The sequence below is a fragment of the Diabrotica undecimpunctata genome, chromosome 6 (genome assembly GCF_040954645.1).
Source record: "Diabrotica undecimpunctata isolate CICGRU chromosome 6, icDiaUnde3, whole genome shotgun sequence".
Taxonomy (NCBI): domain Eukaryota; kingdom Metazoa; phylum Arthropoda; class Insecta; order Coleoptera; family Chrysomelidae; genus Diabrotica; species Diabrotica undecimpunctata.
Genome location: NC_092808.1, coordinates 18,084,006 through 18,105,976, shown reverse-complemented (window position 1 = coordinate 18,105,976; position 21,971 = coordinate 18,084,006). Strand labels below are relative to the sequence as shown.

General features: G+C 33.3%; 1 protein-coding gene across 2 annotated transcripts in view; it reads right to left on the bottom strand.

Annotated features, from left to right (window-relative positions):
- Positions 1–4,574: 4,574 nt before the first annotated feature.
- Positions 4,575–21,971, bottom strand: part of dmpd (F-box protein dampened) — a 41,977-nt gene continuing 24,580 nt past the window's right edge. For both annotated transcript variants that reach the window (XM_072534366.1, XM_072534367.1), the window contains exons 4-6: positions 18,256–18,591; positions 15,420–15,584; positions 4,575–11,829 (exon numbers count right to left, since the gene is read on the bottom strand). In XM_072534366.1, the coding sequence (XP_072390467.1) occupies positions 11,585–11,829; positions 15,420–15,584; positions 18,256–18,591 (746 nt within the window). In that variant the 3' untranslated portion in view covers positions 4,575–11,584. The remainder of the gene's footprint in view (positions 11,830–15,419; positions 15,585–18,255; positions 18,592–21,971) is intronic.

The window sequence follows — 21,971 nt, the reverse complement described above, 5'->3', positions numbered from 1 at the left end:
TAATTTGTATTGTATTATTATATGGAATTATGTTGCACTGTATTGTAGTGTATTTATTTATGTATATTATTGTCATTTTTAAATACTTATGAATATTGCAGTTTAATTTGTATTGTATTATTATATTAATAACAAAATAAACAATGAATTTTACTGCAGAGTATGTGTAAAAAAATTTTTGCATTCAACTCCTTTCATACATATATGAAAATAAAAATATACATTTTCATCAAAATATTGATTCAATCCTTCATTGTTAGTAAGTTGTTATTAATTCTGTTTCTCTTTCTGCTATGTCTTACCTATAGAATTACATATGTAATGATTGTGCAGATTGACTCCCAAATAAATTTGTAACGGCGAATGCGTGTATAGAAGTGTAACTTCCACCGGCAGTCCCACTGGACTGCCACACCCGTTTTTTTTTATGATAGATCTTAAAAATTCTAGTGCACTAACTCTTTATAATATAAATTAATAAATTGTTTTAAACAATATTTAAAAAAAAATTTATTTTTGTATAAAATTCATTAAAAAAAATTTAAAAAGTTACGTCACTATAGAATTTTTCGCACTTTCCGAATCTGTTTTTACTTTTAATATAAAGTATAACACAAAGCAGCTATTTTGTTTAAACTTTTTTAAAAAGCTCGAAGCTCTACTAATAGTTTTCTGTCTTTGTTGTCGATATCTAGCTACCAGGTATATACCCTACACTCTCTCGGTAGGGTCATAAATAATGTTGAAACGAAAACGAGAATTTAGTGCTTATTAAATGAACAATGTGTATTCAGATTCAGACTATTGACAAACCAGAGTGTTCATAGTTTTTACAATGGGTAGTTCACGAAGATGTTTATGTGCCCCACGAAAAAGTCGACAATTGGCGAAGTAAGTACCTATTATTTAATTTCATTTTTTGTTTGAATAAAAATATTTTCTGTTGATTTGTGGCATTTTCCTTCTAAATGTTTATAACCGTTTTTATAACAATACTATTGTTTCACTATTTGCTTGTATAATAATAATGTATTATGTAGAAACAGCGGACAATTTCGTCCTATCAGTCAGTACATTTTTTTTTGTATTTCAATCAGAATTCTTCCCTTTTCTTCTTTACATAGAAGAGAAGCCCATGGACAATTTTTATAATACAGCCATGGAATTAGTGTTAGAGGTTGGAAAAGAAGATTAAAGTCTAGCATGAGAATAGGATGAAGTTTTATTAAAATTTTTATTTGAAATACCTTCTAATGATACATTAGACGTAATTCTATATTTATACAGGGTGTTTCAAAAAAAGGTAACCCCGTCTCTAGGGTAGGTAAAAAACTGAAAAATAATTGGGGTTTGCTTAGTAAAAAATTTTTGTAACGCCATCCGTTTTCAAAATACAGGGCGTTGAAGAAAAAAAATTACGCATTTTTTACGATTTTGCCGAAACTACTGGCAACATTGTAATGAAATTTTATACGAATATGTTTTTGGAAGCTGATACATCCCATGAATTTGTTTTTATATCTGATTCTCATAGAGGGCGCTAGTTACACGGATCGTACTAAGTATTAGTCAATATAACTTTTTTAAGAGTATAATTATTAATCAAAATTTAAAATTAAATTTTGATTAATAATTATACTCTTAAAATTTTTTAAGAGTAAAACTCGATACTGTGTACCGTTTTCGGAATATTTTGATTTGAAAATTATGAAGTAATAATTGATGCTGGTATAAAATAGTTTATTAACCTTCTAAACGGTAGGGGATCAGCTATGATGTCATTAAATTGACGTTGAATTCTTTCTTCCAATTCTTGGCGTGAATTTACCTCTGTATCATAGACTTTTTCCTTAATATACGACCAAACTGCGTAGTCCGAAGGGTTAAAATCGCATGACCGAGGAGGCCAATGAATCGGAGCTTCTGCACCTCTACCAATCCATCGATTCGGAAAATGGTTACTCAACCAATTACGACACCTTCTATCAAAGTGTGGTGGAGCTCCATCGTGCATAAAAAATAAAGATCTTCGCTCGTTTAGCGTTAAATCTTCTAATATCTCGAATAAGGAATTGTTTAAAAAATCAAGATACATATCACCATTTAAATTTCCAGGTAGAATATGATAACCTATTAATTTGTTACCTAAAGTTGCTGCCCAAACATTAACTTTAAATGAGTGTTGGCAATGTGATACCCTTTTGACTGGTGGATTCTCATCACATGAGTAGTGTGCATTATGGGAGTTAAACATACCTTGTCGCGTAAAGGTGGCCTCGTCCGTAAAAAGAATGCATTTTAAAAAATTTGGATTGTGGGCTGTCCTTTGTTGCAATGTTTCACAAGAATCCACTCTAACCGGTAGATCACCTGGCAAGAGCTCTTGGACTTGTCTGTAATGATAAGGATGTAATTGCTGTTCTTTCAGTATCCGCTAAGTACTTGAAGAAGAAGTATTTGTTTGTCTTTCTATATTCCTTACGCTAACTGTTGGATCTTGATCAAGTAAATTTAAAATATTATTTTCTTTATTAATTGTTCTTGTTGTTCTTGGTCTACCAGAATTTATTTTATTTGGTCTCACATTCCCAGTTTCTCGACAACGTCGTTCAACGGCTCTAAATGTTTTTTTACTAAGGTAAGGTAAGGTAAGTTTCTTCTAGGAAACTTTTCTGCATAACGTGTCACAGCTGCACTAGAACATCCTAAACATTCGCCTAAGGTTAATAACATGTCAGTGTATTCAACATTTGAGTACATTTTGATTTGATTTTACAAATAACAAGGTTTTAAAACTCTAATTATTGTTGATTTATCGTCATAACAATCAATAAATGTCAGATTTCCATGGCACACTTGGAGAAAATAGAGGTATACCTATTAGAACTTATGTTGTAGTATACTGCATCATTTAGACATCCTGTCATTTGAAGACACTGGCGCAAAAAGTAGGCAGCTCTATATCTGTACCCCGGAGGTAAAGGACAAGGACACTATGTCCATTTTCTTACTTTTTCAGGAGAGCAGTTTTAACATTTTTTAAATTTTAAATCAGTAAATACTCAAATGTTTCTTATATTTAACCAAGATTAATATATTATTGTTGTGTGTAAAATAGTTTTCCTTTCCATAAAGTGTTATATACCTGAAGTTTACCGTTCATTGTATACAAATGACAAAAACGACGGTGTATCCTTAAGAACAAAATTTTTTTATTTCACGCAAATACTGATGCCTCCATTTTAGAATATCGGGCCGTTCAATCATGCTTGACTTTACTCCTCGTTTGCAAAAAACAAAGTTCATTTCATGGAGTATTCTCCACATTGTTGTCCTTGACATGTTTGCTAAATCTTTGTCTTTTTTAACCAGTATAAAAACTTTGTTCAATGTCGGCGGTAAATTAAAAAAAAAACTATACACGATGTAGCCGCGTATGAACTACTGCATCGTAAGTGAACTTTCTGCTTTTCACTCTACTTTTGGCACGTTTTCTTGTTTTTTTAATTGGCCTTAGTCCTCCTTCCGCAGCTTTGCGTATGTTAGAAATAGTACTAAAACTTACTTACGTCATAGCACTTCTAACACTTTCACCACTTCTTAAATTTAGATGAAAATTAAATACATTTAAAACAATTTGTTTTGCACGGATGTCCAAGATATTCCTTTGGCTTAATTTTTGAATTTCCATTTTCAATTAACAATTAACTGTAAAGTCAGAATAACTACTAAAGAACCACAAAGCCTTATTATCATTATGTAGTCAGAAACGATATAAAATCGCTGACATACGCACACCGTATTATTTTAAGTTGCAATTAGTAATGAGATATATGCATTCCAACGGATAGCTGGACAACCGCGCTACACAAAGCGGTCCGTTTAATTGCTCATCTTTAATAGCCGGCAAAATGCATGATTAAGCTATAGTTTCTACTGATTTCCATGATTCATGGCATATGGTATTCTCACCGAAAAACCAATAAACTGTAATTACTATAATTAAAATAATATAAAATAAAATGATCTTTTGTAAATACTATTTATTTAATTAAAATCATTTTCCCTACTTTTCATCTCTTGTTTCGAATGGACACTTTTGGTCAATTACGTTAAAAAACATTAATTTTAATCCATGTCTGTGGAAACGAAAATACAAATCCGAACGTGCTTGTGTTCGTCGTGGCATCGCCGCGCTTCTATCGTCCATAAGAAATACATGGGCCTATCTCCGCGATGTTATTTTCTTAACGTGGAACCCTCTATAGCAATGATAGGGTAGCTGCCACCTTATCTAACATTTCTATTACCTGCAATTTATCTTTTATTGTTAATGTTGAATGTTTAACGTGGCGGCGCCATGATGCTAGCGAGTGCGCTAAATTGACACTGTATCAACACGAAAGACGATAAACAAAAGACTGACGAACTTACACCCGCGCGTGAACCCCATTGCTCGGTCGGATTACAGTGATCACCGAACAAGGAGTCTGGATTAGCGAGGCCCTACTGTATACTTTTACTATTTAGTTTAATAGGGATTGAGCTTTGAGGCAATTGGAAAACACAAGAAGTATAAGTCACACAAATAATTTATTAAGTAAATAAAATATAGAGTACATAGTACAATAAATTTGAAAATAGACAAAAATTTAATATTTTTTTTCCTTTTTTTATAGTTACTATCACTCCTATACTAATCATTAAAAATAAACAAAAGGACACTTCATTGAAATGAAACTTCAATCTAGTAATTTTTCTCACAAAAATATTTTATAAAAATCTTTTTTAGAATGTCCATTTTTAACACTATTTTTCTTTTAAAAAAGGGGATCGGATAAACTGTATTTTTTGTATTAAAAATTATGAGAAAAATTACGTTCTTTTTTTCTAACTTTTGCGAATGAGTTAATCCAAGTCGATTTTTCGTTTTAAAATCTAACAGATGAAGAAATTATCATTAAAAATTTAACATATTATATGAAATAAACTATAAATTCACTTAACTCTACCTTGGTTATGATCGTAAAAAATTTTAATTTATATTACAACTAAATTAGGTACCGAAATTATCATATCTTAAACAATATCTTCAAAAGAACATACAGGGTGAGTCAACGATGCCATAAAATAACTTCCATGTCCACGGGTGAGAATTTATAGAGTTAACTTTTTCTCACATATATTATTGTTAGCAAATGAGTACATTTTAAACATATTTAGGTGTGTACTGGATATTTCACAATCACTTATGATTTTTGGATAGTTTGGAGTATTTTTTTCTCTGTATACTACTGGTCAGGAGGAAGCAAGAGAATCCTTGTCGTTCCACAGAGACTAGTATACAGGTAGAACAAAATACTAGTATTTTGAACTAATATACTGCTTCTCGTAGCTAATTTATGCTCATAGTAGAAAGAATATAAATATATTTATGCTCTACCTATATATTATTATGACACTGATCTACATAATTTGTTTTTTCTTGTTTTTTCGTAACAGGAAGTGAAAACTTTCGAATTAAGTCCCGAAAACTGCACATTGTTTTATTTTATAGGAAAATTTTACATTTTTGTATTATCCGACTATACTTTTCTTGGCATTTTCTAATTTCCTTTTTGCAATTTCTAGCCGACAAAATACATGGTCGTAACATAGCTGTAGACGGATTAGAGGGCGTGTCAGATCTCGACCCTGCTCTAGAATGAGGAAGTTCGAAATCAGGATCTGTATAAGAGTAAGAATTGTTTATTGATGTTTTTCTTACGTGTGAATATATTTTATGTACTGTTTGATCTGTGTACATCATTATAGACTTAATCATTCCCTTGTAGACAATAATCTTTCTTTTTAACAACATTCACTTGAAACTGGAGTTACCAATACAAATAAGATGGTACATGGAAGAAAGCGAATGCTGTCTTGTGTAATAGAAAAATTCCAATGAAATTATAATAACTTAATACGAAGCAACGCTGAGTATTAAGATCGTAGAATTAATAAGATAGCAAGGTTAAATAAAATGTAGTGGAATATAATTACATGGATGTATGATACATGTTTTTAATGCTAATTTACTAGCCATAATATATGTAATTGGAAGTAAAATTCCGGAAATTTGATCTGTATACATTAAGTTTCTTTATTGTATCGTTGATTCACTTTGTACAAGGGATATTTGCACTGTATCCAAAATTATCATTAGTAGGTACCTCAATTACCTTATGCCAATCATAAGGAAACAAATTTGGTTACGCCTACTATTTTTTATCCTTTTTAAATTCCCCTTTTTCCTGAAAATATTGTCCGTCAACTCATGTACAACAAAATTCATTAAAACTTGAATGAGATAACATATTTTGTGTCTAGACACATCATCTTGTGTTGGCTACAAAAATATGGACACTTGAGACATATCCGCTGTTATTTTACACCACTTAAATTTCCGCAACGTTGTTTTTATTCGAAATATTAGTGTTTTATAAAATATACAGTGGATATTGACAATATACAATAGACAGTGATTGCAATATTTTCTTAAAGCTGATTATTTATTATTGTACTTTCTACGTCAAATGTGACGATATTCCGAATCTTAAATTTGGGGATTTTAATTGAAAATTGCATGCAGTCGACGAATATCAAACACTGGTTATATATCAAAGTACTCTGCATCGAATCAAACGCAGTACTTAAGTAACTACGATTCTAGAGAGCAATTTAGTACAATGTGGAATCAGATGATGTTTTTAGATTAGAAAATCTTACAGAACGTTCGAAGCCGCGTGATTATAATTGTAGTTAAACTTTTTAATATAGTACTGTAGTCATCTCAATCGTGAATGTATATTTGTTGTAGAGTTATCACTTCCTTAACTGTTTCGTAAAGTGCGTGAATGGCACAACGCGAGATACGACACTGAATGAATGCTGAGCTTCCGATCTTTAAGCCGATCGAAGGAGTTCGGTGACTCGAGTTTCAAGGCTAAAATCTTATCATCAAAAACATGGAAAGGCAACCGTTTAAAGCAAACAGAAAACAAAGATCGAAAAGGAAACATATGATTTAGACAGGTAATTCAAGTGAGATATTATGTAAAAGAGTAAGTAGGTAAGGTAAAAACAGTGGAAATAAAGTAACGAAAAAAAAAATATCTCAGATAACATTGAGTGATAATCTTAGAAATATAGAGGAACAAGAGGAACGGAAGAGCTCTTGATAGAGATTAGCAGAATAGACAAACTTACGTCCAAAAATGTAGGGCTAAATAGAGAAACGAAATGTGAAGTAGAATTGCTGGAAACGCAATAGAATTGAATTGTATTTTTAGTTTTTACTTTAGTTCTACTACTTTATTATTAGAGTTATTGCATCTCAGAGAGAAAAAGCACAAGACTTGCAATATTTTTTCTAGGAACGTTGAACCTAAAACTCCCTAAAATACGAATCGTTTTAAAATTCTTTTGCAAACAGAGAAACGAAAATATTCCACCGACAGTGGAATAAACGTCTTTCACGAATTTCATAAACGCCTTCAAAAATCACTTTAATAAACACTGTACTACACTTCGTTCACTGTTAACGGACCATTACCTCATAATTACAAAATATACAGTGTTGCCAGTCTATATATGAATTGATTTAATGACAAGTGATTGGATCAAGCGTTTCTGTGAAAAATAAAACAGAATATCGTCAGAATAGGACAAACTGTCACCAAGACACTTTTGTGGTCAAGTTGATTATTGTAGTAATCAAGACTCTGAGATGTGAGTAAAATTGTCTTAAGGTATGCAAAATATGGCAAAATGAATTGGTGCCAGAACTATAGAGGCATTACTCTGTTTAGGTCGATTTATACATATTCGTGCCGTGTCCGATCGTTGACAGTGCCCGCCAAAAAAAAAACAATAACGTGCTTTTATGAGTATATTTATACATTGGCGTTTTCCGGAGGGGGCCCGTCCGTGCTCGGCCTGAAATTAATCCCAAACGATATTTTTGTTTTCGGCACTGGCGATGCACGGAAATGACACAGACCACACGGACTTGTATAAACACTATTTTATTGTTTTTTGAACGCAAGTGCTGGTAAACAGACAAGCAGGTGATGTTGTGCGGTTAGTATATTATGGCTTTTACATGTATTAAATAAAAAGAAAAAAAGAGTACTGCGCCATTCTAAAATATTCGTGAAATTTTGTTTCATCGTCCAATAATTCTCTGTATATTTAAAATTCTCCTTTATTTTCTCTTTTTTCCCACATATGATGCACATTCCGTCTTCTTTTTTTCCACCTTTTCTGCTCTTGCTTTTCCTCTTCATCAAGTAATAATGCCAACACGGTGAGATCTTTTATCCAAGCCGCCATATTTTGAACTCTGCTTTACACAGAAATATGTAATAACGTTTTCCTCTCTATTCGGCCCGGTAGGCACACTGCCACAATGCTGTTGTAGGTAAATATAACATTAAAAATACCCGGACTCGGCACTGACACGGCTCGGATATTTATAAATCGACCTTAATGGTCTAAGTCAGGATAACGCGCTGGCGTGTCTTCCTCGCCTTGGAAAAGGTAATCAGACAATTATTATATTAAAATGAATGGAACTATTTTTAATAGATCGAGCCAAATTCTCGCATTCGCTAACGATATAGTTATAGTGGGCAGAAGTATGAGAGACATGGTGCAGTGTTTTACACGGCTTGCGGACACGACAAGGTATATTTTGGTTTCTAAAAACCCCCGAAATATCCAACAGAGAAATTCAAATTAACAACCATACCTTTGAGCAAGTCAAAGAATTCACATATCTTGGATCGCTAGTAAACGCTCTTCTTCTTGATGTGCCTATCCGTTACGAATGTTGGCGATCATCATGGCAATCTTTATCTTATCTGCAGCAGCGCGGAAAAGCTGCACAGATGTTGTATTGAACCAGATTCTGAGGTTCTTTTTTCAAGATGTTCTTCTTCTTCCTTGACCTCGTTTTCTAAATATTTTTTCTTGCAGGATGGCTTGAAGGAGAGCATATCTGGATTCATTTCGCATAAAAAGACGCATAGCAATAGCAAACAGAACTGTTCACGGTCTCCAGAAACATTTAAAAAATAAAAATATAAAACGTGCAGTAAAGCTCAATATATACAAGACCTTAATAAGACCGGTTGTGATATATGGGGCTGAAACGTGGACCTTATCTCAAAATTATGAAAGACTTCTTGGTATTTGGAAAAATTTTTGGTGCCGTAAATGAAAATGTGCTATGGCGTCGAATATACAACTTTGTACTATATCAATTATACACCGAACCAGATATTGTGAAATTCGTTAAAGTGCAGATACTTAGATAGGTTGGACACATTGCTAGGATGTCAGATCACGAATACATGAAGAGATTAACATTTTCAAAACCAGAGGGCACAAGAAGCAGAGGACGACCAAGGAGATTGATTGATGATGTGGACGAAGACCTACAGATTTTAATTGTTAGAATATAGAGGGAAGTTGCCAGGAATCGACAGGAGTGGCGACTTCTTTGTGAATAGGTCAATATATTCAACGGATTATCGAGCCAATTATGATGATGATGTATGTAAACTATTTTTTTGTTAAACTTATACAAAAATTTTAAGCTGAGGAGAAAATTTAGTCGAAAATAAAAAGATGCAAACCATAAACTTGCGTTAATTTGATGTTACAACCAACAATACCTTTTCCAGAAGCACATATGTTGTGTAATTTGCTTATAAAGAGCAGCGTTCGGTCCTAGCTGGAAAAACATTGGACTCTTGACACATTTTCTGATGTTTCACTCTATATTGAAGTTCATCATCAGATTGTGGTAGATTAAAAGCCCTGTCTTCCTGTCTCCGAGTTTATCTTCGACCTACCACTATCTAATGAGTTCCAATATAGGGCGAAACCTCTCATAGTGTTGTACAATTTTTTCGACGTAAAGGCCAGGGGATTGATGTTTTCTACTGCTACAAGCTTTATTTAACAAATCATTGATTTTCCTTTTAAAAATTTGTTATCTCGTCAAATTTATCTGACAAATTTCACAAAAAATTATTATAATAAACGCAAACAAGGTTTTAAAACGAAGTTAATGAATGTAAATCATTTAAAGGATTATTAACACTCTTTAAATGCAGAATATAAGAAAAATTCGACTCATTGTACTTTGATATATATTAAAAACCGCTCGTTGCCCAACCGCATATGTAATAATGGACTTCCCCAAATTTTCAAAAAGAATATCATTCGTTACTTTTGAAAGGTGGCGGCTTTCGAAAAAGTTGCAGTGCGTGAGGATTAAGCTACAACTAGAAAAATGAGAGGAAGGATGGGAGGGGGCAAAATTTTCACAAGGAACCAGTCTCCCGATGTTTTTAGTCAAAATCCCTACATCACATAACAATAAGAGCTTAAAGAAGTAAGTCGTTAGGGTCGTTGATAAATGTTTGTAGGGTTTTTCGATTAAGTGGTTGTTTTCTATACTCCATAATATCTACAATGGAAGCTTTAGGACGAAGTATTTCCTTCCAGTCAGTCATTATCGCGATGCATGTAAAATAATACGCAGAAGTATATATTTTGGCTCGTTTCTTTCAAACAATTTAAGTTTTTAGCTTATAAACAATTCATATTGATAATCACAAACGACATGCTCATCATTATTTTAAATTTGTCACATCTCAACTCAAAACCATCTAAAAATTCCCTTTACAAAGAAATATTGTGGCAATGAATGTTACACTCATAATCTTGACCGATGACATATGACAGCTGACATTGAAAGCAAAAATTGCTGTTCAGTGTAATATATGACACATGATGTGATGTGACATACTGTCAGTACTATATGCTTTTGGTGTCTGCCAATGAATAGGAGAAGTATCTCCATCCAATCACAAATTATTGTGATGTATAAAAATATGTAAATGCATAACATGCTACTATATTGTGGCTCATTTATTCCAATCAATGAAAGTTCTGATCGATCATATTGTTAATTGAAATGTTTTCAAACATTTTTAAAATTATTTAAATGGTGCACCTCTCAATCCGGAACGATCTAAAAGGTCTTTTTCCAAATAAATATGATGCCGATGTTTGTTACACCCAAAATCTTGATACATGACAGATTTGGTGAACGATGATAAAGGACAGTTGACAATGACACCAAAATCGGAAAAATATTGGGTTTTGTCGCTTAGAGCAAATTATATTAGTACTTTAACAAATTTTAATGCAAAAAAAAATTATAAAATAAGTTTTTAGAAAATAGATTATCTTATGATAAACTCATCGCTAATGAACTAAATCTCAAACTACAAACCTCTACAAACTTTTGATTCATACAGTGTGCGTATATAGAAAAATTTTGATTTAATTCTCTACATCCCGTCGCCTTCATTCTTTAAGCAACAATTGTTCACTTACCCTAACTTCTAAAACTCTCTAATCTATATTTTTTGTTTCACAACTGGTCTGCTACACATCAACTACGATAATGAAGCATATTTTGTAAATGTATGCCCTCTAACGAAAATAAATGTGAAAATTAACCTATTTAAACCTTTGCACTGCGTTTGTTGCGTATCTTAGCGAACCGCCTCGTCTTCTTTTTTGGCTGTTCGTCCATTACCTCTTCGTCGACTTTTCTTTTCACTTTGACGGGAAGCGTCTCTACCGAAGTGCTTGGCTGGTCCAACGGAACTAGCTTCTTTTCTAATATTTTTAAATCTTCTTCGACCACTTTAGAAGCTTCTAAACTTTCCAAGTTTACTAAATCAGAAATTGGTTCTACGGCTAAACCTACAACATTAACAGTAAATAAAATAATTGGTAATAATTTATAAATTTTAATAGTTCTGTACCAGTTATTGTTTACCCAATTTCCTTAGGTTGGTATTTCAGAGTTTTATGTCTCTGGTGATCAGCTATGTCATCTACACAGCAAAATTTTTTTGACTCCTTGAGTCTAGCAGATCGGATATAAAAAGGATGAACAGGAGAGGAGCCAGTACGAGACCCTTCCCATATCAGTTGGCTCACCTATGGAATTTGCAGTTTAAGTCGATTACCATTAACAAATTATACTCTGCATGTTTTTATAAGTTCCTATATTAATTTATATGGCATTTTTATTAATATTTATTAAAAACATTACCCTTATGATTTTTTTATTTATGTCAACAATAAAAAAAATTTCACTAAACCCTGGCTATGCATTCACTTATATCAACATACGTTGATTTTTTCATAATTACGTTAAATCCAGAGGTAGCTATGGAAAAATGACATCAAAACAATAATATTCAGTTAATGTCAAATGTATATAGTAGTATTTGTCGTTTGAGGATTGTACAATGGGTCGAGGTAAAGTTATCAATGAGAAAATTTGTTCAATCATTATTATATTTTTTAATTCTGGAGAATCCAATTCAGAAATCGCAAATATGTTGCAATTGTCACTCTATAGTGTAAGAAATATAGTTAGAAGATACAAACCTACAGGTTCGGTCGTCACAAAACCTAGAAATGTGCGAAAAAAGTAAAATAACCGAAAAGCAGATCGAAGGGCATTAAGACGCATTATAGTGAAAAATCGACGAGCAAATTATATGGAGTTAAGCGTTTTATGGAGTGATGTTATTGGAAGACACGTTTCTAGATCAACATGTCACCGAGAGGCCCACAAATATTAGGATTTGGTACTTACAAAGAAGGTTTTATAGTTGAAAAAATTAGTATGAATTGTTTTTAATAAATTTCATTTTGAAGAGAAAAGTCAAATTTTCTGCATCTGTCAGGATCTGGGGCAACATGTCGTCTAAAGGTGTGGTAAAGTTACATTTTATCGATGGGTCAGATATTTGAATATTTTAGAAGAATCTCTTTTACTGATTATGGAACACCGTTTAACATCAGCAAAAGATTGTGTCTTCCAATAGGACGGCGCAGGTTGTCATAACTCAAAAAAGAGTTTAAAATAGTCTAAAGACCATGGCATACACTTCTGGAATGGGTTTCTAACAGTCCCAACTTGTCCCCGATAGAGAGTTTGTGGCGCGAGATAAAAAAAAGCTTTGAGAAAACATCCTGCCAGGTCCGTCAACGAATTGAAGGAAAAATTGCAAGAAATATGAGATTCATTTACATTAGAATTTTGTCAGAACTTGGTAAAAACTATGCCTCGAAGAATTGTGAATGCCATTAAAAATAAAGGGGATGTAACTCAGTGGTAAACTTTCACTTTCATACATATTGTATGCGTTTTTTTTTAATTTATTATTATTCTGTTTAATCAATAGTTTTCATTACGTTATAAAATATTTTCTACAATTAAGAAATTCAGAATGTTCGATGCATTAAAACTTCTAAAATTTACGCTGCGCTTTTATTTTTGTTCTCTAAAATTTAATTTTCTTATCAATCTAACATTGGGCCAATTGACATGGGAAGGGGTTCATACAGGGCATTGTGGAGGCCCATTATTCATGAGTTTTGATTTGCTTATTACTCTGCTGAGAGTTTCTTATGAGATTTCTGTTACTCAGCATATTTTATACAGTATACTCCCTTTATAACGAACACGGTTATTACGAGGTTTCGCTTATAACGAGGTACATTAGATGTCCCGTGAAATTTCTATTGAACTATAACCCTTTATAGCGAAGTAAATTTGCTTATAACGAGAAAAAATAAGATTTAAAAACGTGTTTTTTACGTTTTGGCCCGGTCGTAGCTATAAATAAATATCCTTTTTAACTGCGGGCCGCCCGCAATGAACTTCTTACAATTTATGATTCTTAGTCGGAAATGTAAAATTTATGATTCACAAGTGTCATTGTATTGGGTTGACCATTCACACGTGTTTTAAAGGTTGTCAGAAACTTTATCCAAGGACAAAACGCAAATGAAGAAGCATAAAACTGTTTCACATCTTTAGAAAATATGATAGAATACTGGACAATTTAAAGCAGTCAAAAATGACAAAATAACTTTATACGCTTTATACATATTTACAGAATAGAGATTTTTTGTTTTAGCGTATATCATTGACAGTAAAAGTAAACAACTCTTTTTTGTTTTAATGCATTTCATTGACAATAAAAGTAAACAACTTTGTTTTAAAAACGCCATTCAAACAATATTTATTAGCATCTTATATTGCTCCGAATGGCTTCAATATAGAAAGTTAATGTTTTAGAAAACTACATATTCATATGTATGCACAGTATTATTGTTGTTGGATATAACGAGATCCGCTTATAACGAGGTAATTAGTCTGCCATTTCAGTTCTCGTTATAGAGGGAGTCTACTGTATTAAGCGTACCATTGGCTGTCAAGGAATCACTCTTAGGGTGCGTTCATTACGGAGACCATCGCATCGTATCCTCGCCTAGAGCATAGCACTGACAGTGAACGCTCGCATTTAAAATAAAATGCATTTATTTTATCTGGCGATCGATACCATGGTCGGAGCGAGGGTCGGTTGTCGTTGTCGGCGCCTCGTAGTGTTGATCGTAGAGTACTAGGCTCGAGGATCGAAAAATACTAAGCTTGAATACCAAGTCTATGGTCCGATATCTGGCTCGAGGCTGGGCGCTGCGCGTTGACGGTGAACGCTAGCAGTTTATTTTAATAATGCATTTATTTTACGTGGCGATGATAATATGATACTATACTATGGTCCGATCGAGGTTCGGCGCCTCGTTATAAGCGCACACTTAGAAGCTTGTAAATTATCTTTCTTTCCAGACAGTGTCATAGGCTGATGTTAGGTTCAGAAATTTGTTTTCAGTTTCCGTTGAAAAGCAGCCTCTATGTAAGATGTTAATGCCAGTACTTAGTCCGCTAAAGCTTGTCTTTTCTATTGGTAAATTTTTAGTAATAAGGCCACTAAATTTGATATGAAAGTCATTCAAGAAGTTTGTAAGTGCTTTATTGTTTTCCTGGCTATTATTTTTGATTTTTTGAACTTCCTAAGGAGGTGGTTGGCTATCAATATGTTCTAGAAGAACTATGACAGCCACCCAATTACGGTTTTACCAGCATGGATGGGAAATTCTGGGTGTACGCTGTCAAAACCTGGGTCTTTTGACAGCATAATACAATACTTCTAAATTTCATGAATGGGGCAGATAAAATTCAATTATTAGAAGATTTTTTTTGTATTAACAAGCAACAAGTATTAACAAGTCAACTTACATTAAAAACAGGGGATAAGGTTCACATATACCAAATAATATAGGATCAATATTATCACAGAATGTACATTAAGACTTACAATGATAGTTAAGGAAGCAGATACAGCCATAAATGAAAATAAATGTGTGAAAACGGTAGGACCAACTAATTTTCACTTTTTTAGAGCTTTTAAAAATTATGAAATACTTACCTAATCCCTCTGGATTAACACCTTGGTTCATAAGAGCTTGCAATTCCTCTGGTTGAGGAGCAATAGCATTGCCGCATGTATTGCAGAATGGGGGAGTGGTTGGAGACCTGCACCTCCAATATTGCAACTCTGTCTTGCATTTGTTCAACTCTTGGAGTAGTGTGCCTATAACAATTCGTTATCATTAATAAAATTGTCTATTATTAAAAAATTTGCCTGACTGGTGTCACAGTGAAGACAATATTTAATCAAATGAATTAGTTAGAATAGAATCCATAATGAGATCCATTTAGGCTATGAAAGGCTTAAAATTTATGGCATCAAATTCACACATCTTTTTTTCCACGAGAAAAATATGTTTAGTTGAAGATTTAGAAAAAAATTCACTTCATCATTCATGTCCTAAATGAAGCATCTTCATAAAACTTAACAAAGATATTTTTCTGAGCATATTTAATACCTTAACTACAAACAAAACATCTTAACACTTTCACTGCAGATGTCACGCATGCGTGACTTAGTTATTTTGTCAGTTGCTGGCGACATACTTGCTTGACATCTGACCAGTTATATTTAACAGATTATTTTAAATACCGCGTATGCAGCAGATACTTCAGATCTTGTTAGCGTTTTACTAAGGCACAAAGTATTTAAAATATGTTTGTCGTTTTCAGAATTTCCCAATGAGACAGCATTCGGCATTCGGGCATGCTAGAGTAGGGGATGCAAATTAGCGCGGTCAAGTCGGACATGCGTTCAAATAATTCGAGCAGTGCGAATGTATTGTTGCAGTGGAAGGTTGTTGTTGGCTTATTTATTTGGAACTTTTGCGTATAGACCGTTTTGGCTTATTAAAATGGCGGACTCTGTACCGGGACCTTCAAAATACATAAAAAACGTAAAGTATTGGTGAAATATCCTAATAAACTAAGTGAAAGTGAGATGTTAGTTTTGTTATACGAATCTACTGACGAGGAGGACTTATTCAGTAATCTTTCTATTGGCAGTAACACGGATTCTGATTTCGAGGGCGTTTCTTCTAAATTCAAGGAGTAATCAGACGATGAAAGAGAGAGTAAGTTTTTATATTTTATGTGATAACAATATTATTAATTTTTTTATTGTTACAGTAGATGTAATGCCGATTCAAACCCAAGATGACGTTCCCAACGAAAACGAAACTGTGTTAGACCACTTATTTCCTGATCGGACATATATTTCTATGAATATGAAAGATTTTGTATTCAAAAACAAATGAACTTTTGGTTTCACCAGGTGGCAATGAGCCAATCGATTATTTTAAAATGATATTTGATAACGACATTTTGGATTTAATCGTTAGTGAAACCAACTTGTATGCAGAAGAGGTATTCCTTTCTAAAAATATATGAGAAAAATCAAGAATTACAAACTGGAAGCCAGTTTCACGAGAAGAAATGTTCACACTGGAACCATCAAATTAAATAGACTTAATGATTACTGGAAATCTCACCATTATTTGCTAGAAACCCAGCCAGTGGAGAAGTTCAAGATCAATTGTCCAAAGTACGACTTATAATAACGTTTTTCAATAATAAAATGTCTGCCGTTTATTATCCTGGAAAAAACCTCAATGGTGCTATGGCGTGGACGCTTGGTATTCCGACAAATATCAAGAACAAGCGTCATAAATACGGAATAAAACTCTATATTCTTACAGAGCCAAGTGGTTTAGTTCTAAAATCTTAAGTCTACACTGGAGCCCTGGATGATACCGATGGAAAAGGCCACACAACAAAAGTAGTTCTAAAGCTACTTCAGGAATATTTGGACTAAGGACATAGTGTATACATGGACAATTTTTATAATTCCTATGAACTAGCTAAAATATTAACAAATCGAAGTACTTACTGCACTGGAACACTAAATGCGAGAAAAAAGCATAATCCCAAAGACGTTATTGAAAAAAAAACTAAAAAAAGGTGAGCGAATTGCTTGTTTTTCTGATAATACTTTAGTTGGTAAATGGAAGGATAAACGTGACGTCCTTTATATCTCTAATGAATTTGGAAATGAAATGTCGGAATTTGTTAATAGAAGGAGAAGACCTAGAGAAAAACCTACTGCAATTTTTAATTATAATAAGCATATGGGGGGTGTCGATCGGCAAGACCAACTAAACTCTTACTACCCCTGTGAAAGAAAATCATTAAGGTGGTACAAGAAGTTAGGCATACATTACATACAATTGATGCTAATGAATTCGTACTTGCTACATAAACAATTTATTTTACGTCCAATGACCCTTTATGACTACCGATTGTCAATTTTGGAAAAACTATTAAACATTGGGATGAATAAATGGCTGAGGCCGACAATTAAAACAGTCCACATTATTACCAAAATTTTGGCCAAGGACAAACAAGGCAAAACAGTCAGAAAGCGATGTAGAGAATGAATTTGATTTGTTTTTGTTTTTTTTATTGTTCATCTAGTTTTTAAGTTTTTTTTTACTTTTGTTTTTAATTGTTTTTACTGAGTTTTATTAAAATTGTCTTCAATAAACTTTTAAAGTAGTAAAAAATATATTGACACGCATGCGTGTCAGTCAGCACATGACCAAAAATTATACATAAGTGCGTCCGACACGCATGCGTGACATTGATAAAAACAACTAAATTCTCTATATATGGACTTCAGTTTAGTACTAAAGCAATTATAAAGCCCAAAAAATTAAAATTTTTAGAAAAAAAAATTCCGCATTCTGCAACTCCGTATCATGGAAACCAGCAGCGAAAGTGTTAAACATATGTTACCTTCGATAAATCAAAATATAGTCTTGATAAATAGTACTTACTAAATTTCCTTGAAATTTCTTCATTCTTTTTATCATATTCGTCTAAACGCGTAGCATATTCTAAGGTCTGTTTCTGTTGATCAGCCAGCTGTTTCTGTTGTTCAGTTATTTGTTTCTGTTGATCGGATGTTTTCTTCTTGCAAGATCTCAGATCTTGTCGCAATAAACTGAGTTGGTTATTGTACCGTTTCATGCCCTGCTTGATTTTGCGAATACGTTTTCGAAGGACCATATTCGACTGTGGAATAGTTTCCACCATGTCCTCTCCGCTTTCTAGTTCGTCGGTAGACGCGTGTCCACTATCTTTCGACGTTTCCACCAGCAGCGATGAAGAGTCTGAAATAGATTAGATATTCCAACATGAGATTTTTACTGTGTAGTATTATTTGTAATATAACCTAATAACTATATATTGGGACAAATTAAAATATATAACAAATTCAGGTGTTTGGCAGTTAATTTATTATTATTTTTTAAATGATCATGATAATAATGCTAAATAGCAATATTTTAAATGATAAATAATCACAAAACGTAATACAAGTTGAGTGCCATCATATTGAAAATTTTAATGTCTTCATTGGCCGATCACTTTTTTTAAAAGTATTTCTATAACTTTCTTTAACTTTCAAATCAAAATCTAACACTCTAAAAGGCGAATTTTGGTTAAAATTTCATTTTTAAAAATGTGAGTCCACGTTGGAGTTTCGGGACAAACAGCAATATTTTTATCACAAAATGCCTGAGAGTCCAACGTGACATCACGCCTTGACTTGTCTATTCCTGTTGATAACTTGTCGGTAAATCTAACAAGCGAAGGCACCGTCGCGAGAAACAGCAACAAAAACTTGAAAAAATTTGGCAAGAAATTCAGATGAAGAATCGGATGAGTTTGGCGACATCTTTCTGACGAGTACCAACTAACTGATTCTAGTGACAGTGAAAATGAATGGAGTACTTCGGAACAGAATAAAAAAGAAAACGTGTGGCCGGAAATACCAAACCGTTGGTACAAGATGTATCGGCGTCCACCAGTAAAGAAAAAGAATATACGAATTTCGAAGAACATGTTGATGCTGCTATAGAATCTGTCATTGCCCAACATTCTGAAGTCTCCGAAATTTTAGAAGAACCAATAGTATCCAATGCAATGAATAAAGCTATTGTCTGCGTGACGGTCAACAGAGAAAATTTACAGAAATTTACATTTGAGGACTATAATTCTGCAGGTTTTCATACACAATTATGCGAAAACTTCTACAACAAATCGCTCTTTCAATTCTACGAATATTTTGTAGACGATTGTCTTTTATCCATGATGGTAAATATCTAATTTATTTTGTTCAACTGATTTTGATTTTTTTTAAATTTTCACGACGAAGAAACAAATCGTTATGCCTTGCAGTGTCAGGAAAGAAATCAGAAAAAAAGGGCACAAATTATCGCGTGGCACAACACTGATGTCACCGAAATAAAACGATTCCTGGTTATAGTTATATGGATGGGATTATGCAATTTTCCATCTTTTCATTTGTACTAGTGAAAGAATGATCTTTATGTGAATAATATCAAAAAAGTAATGTCAAGGAATCGCTTCCAGTTATTGTGGAAAACGCTGCATTTCAACGATAATTCAGTAACAACAGATGACCGTTTGCAGAAGATCGTTCCCTTGGTTAGCAAACTGAAAAATAAATTCAAGGCTGCCATCGTTACAAAGGAAAACGAGTGCATTGACGAAACTTTAGTGCCTTTTTAAGGGCGACTAAAATTCAAGCAGTATATTGCCAACAAGAGGCACAAATTTGGGATAAAAAAATAGTGACATCCAAATAATGGGACAGTATAAAACTCTCAAAACTAAGTTAAGACAATTACGCTGCGAAATCAATGCCACCAGACACTCTAACAAACGTCCCTGTATTCTACAGTTAATTTCTTGTCAAATTGAGTGAATAGCTGTGTTATTTCAATTGTGCGTGGTATCTTTACAAATTCAAAAATTCGTAAGTTGGTGATTAAAAATCATTGCTGCAATAAAACAATCCATGCAGTGGCAGATGAAATTATTATTCCTAAAACTACAGTGTGGAATATAACGAAGCATTATGGGAAAACAGGAAGTATCTTAGATAAAAAAAGGTAAAAGCCCGGGTAGTCCAAAACAAGTTTCTGATAGTAATAGAAGAATCTAGTCAAGTTTCCAAAAAAAGGTCGAAGAAGTAAGACAAGTTCCAGCTGAATAGAATCATGCAAATAGAATAAATTTGTTACGAGAACGTATCACAAGTAGATAAATAAGTTTTATCAGGTTGAATTACAGGCAACAATTTAAGAGAGTAAATTATAGTTTCTTATAGACAAAGGAAAAGTCACTGTTAACAGCAAAACAAAAGTAAGCCAGGTAGCAAAATATAAACTTTCTTGGTCGGTAGAAGATTGGTCTCGAAATTTTTTTAATGGCGAATCAAAATTCGACGTATTTGTTATTTCCTATATATTGTAACATTTCCTAAAGGAGTGATAATTTCAGGTTGTATGGCAGTTTCAGGATTAGAATGTTTTGAATTTATTGAGGGTACATATAAATGCTGCGAAATATTAACAAATACTTCAAAACAGCCTTTTACCAAGCAAAACCACAAAAAACTGGTTTGGAAACCACAATAAAACGTCCTTTTTTATCTTTCTAATAGTCCTGATCTAAATGTCATTGAAACAGTATGAAAAATACTAAGAAATAACCCACAACAGACATTACGCTAACTTGAAGCCATAATAAAGCAGCGTTTGAATGAATTTACTCCTGAACAGTGCAGATCCTTAGTTGTGGCAATGCTCAACCGAATTTGAGCGGTCATACAGTCTAAGTGCGATGCTCCTTCGTTTTTAAAATAAATATCTATTTCACATCATCACTTGCGATGAAACCTGTGTATTGCGATGATTCGGTGTATTCACAATAAATTAGCAGATTATCCTAATACCAAGCATATTGTTTTTCTGTCAGATGTAGCTGAAGGCCAAAATAAAAATCAGAATTTGTTACGGTTTTGTTCTTGGATATCAATACTATACCGAGTCGAAGTGACACATATTTATCCTGTTCGTGGACACTCCTTTAGTTAGTGCGACAGAAATTTTGGGGTTATAAGACAGGCCTTTAAAAGAGTTCAAGATGTCAAGGAACCCAAATTCTACCTAGAAAATCTCGTACAGTGTAGACAAACTCCTTCTTAATGCCTCAAACATGACTCCTCTAGATGCAGCACTTCTTCCTTATTCTTTTAAAAAGCCTGTAAATAAAGATTTTGGGTTTAAAATTCAACAGTATCGCGTGCTGAAGTATAAACCTTGTGGGACACTGACTGCTTCTAAAACCTACTTGTAGGAAATGTATACCCCTTTTAAATATGCAAAAACGTTGCCACTTGACCTTACTCTTACACCTTGAGTCGAAGTGACACATATTTATCCTGTTCGTGGACACTCCTTTAGTTAGTGCGACAGAAATTTTGGGGTTATAAGACAGGCCTTTAAAAGAGTTCAAGATGTCAAGGAACCCAAATTCTACCTAGAAAATCTCGTACAGTGTAGACAAACTCCTTCTTAATGCCTCAAACATGACTCCTCTAGATGCAGCACTTCTTCCTTATTCTTTTAAAAAGCCTGTAAATAAAGATTTTGGGTTTAAAATTCAACAGTATCGCGTGCTG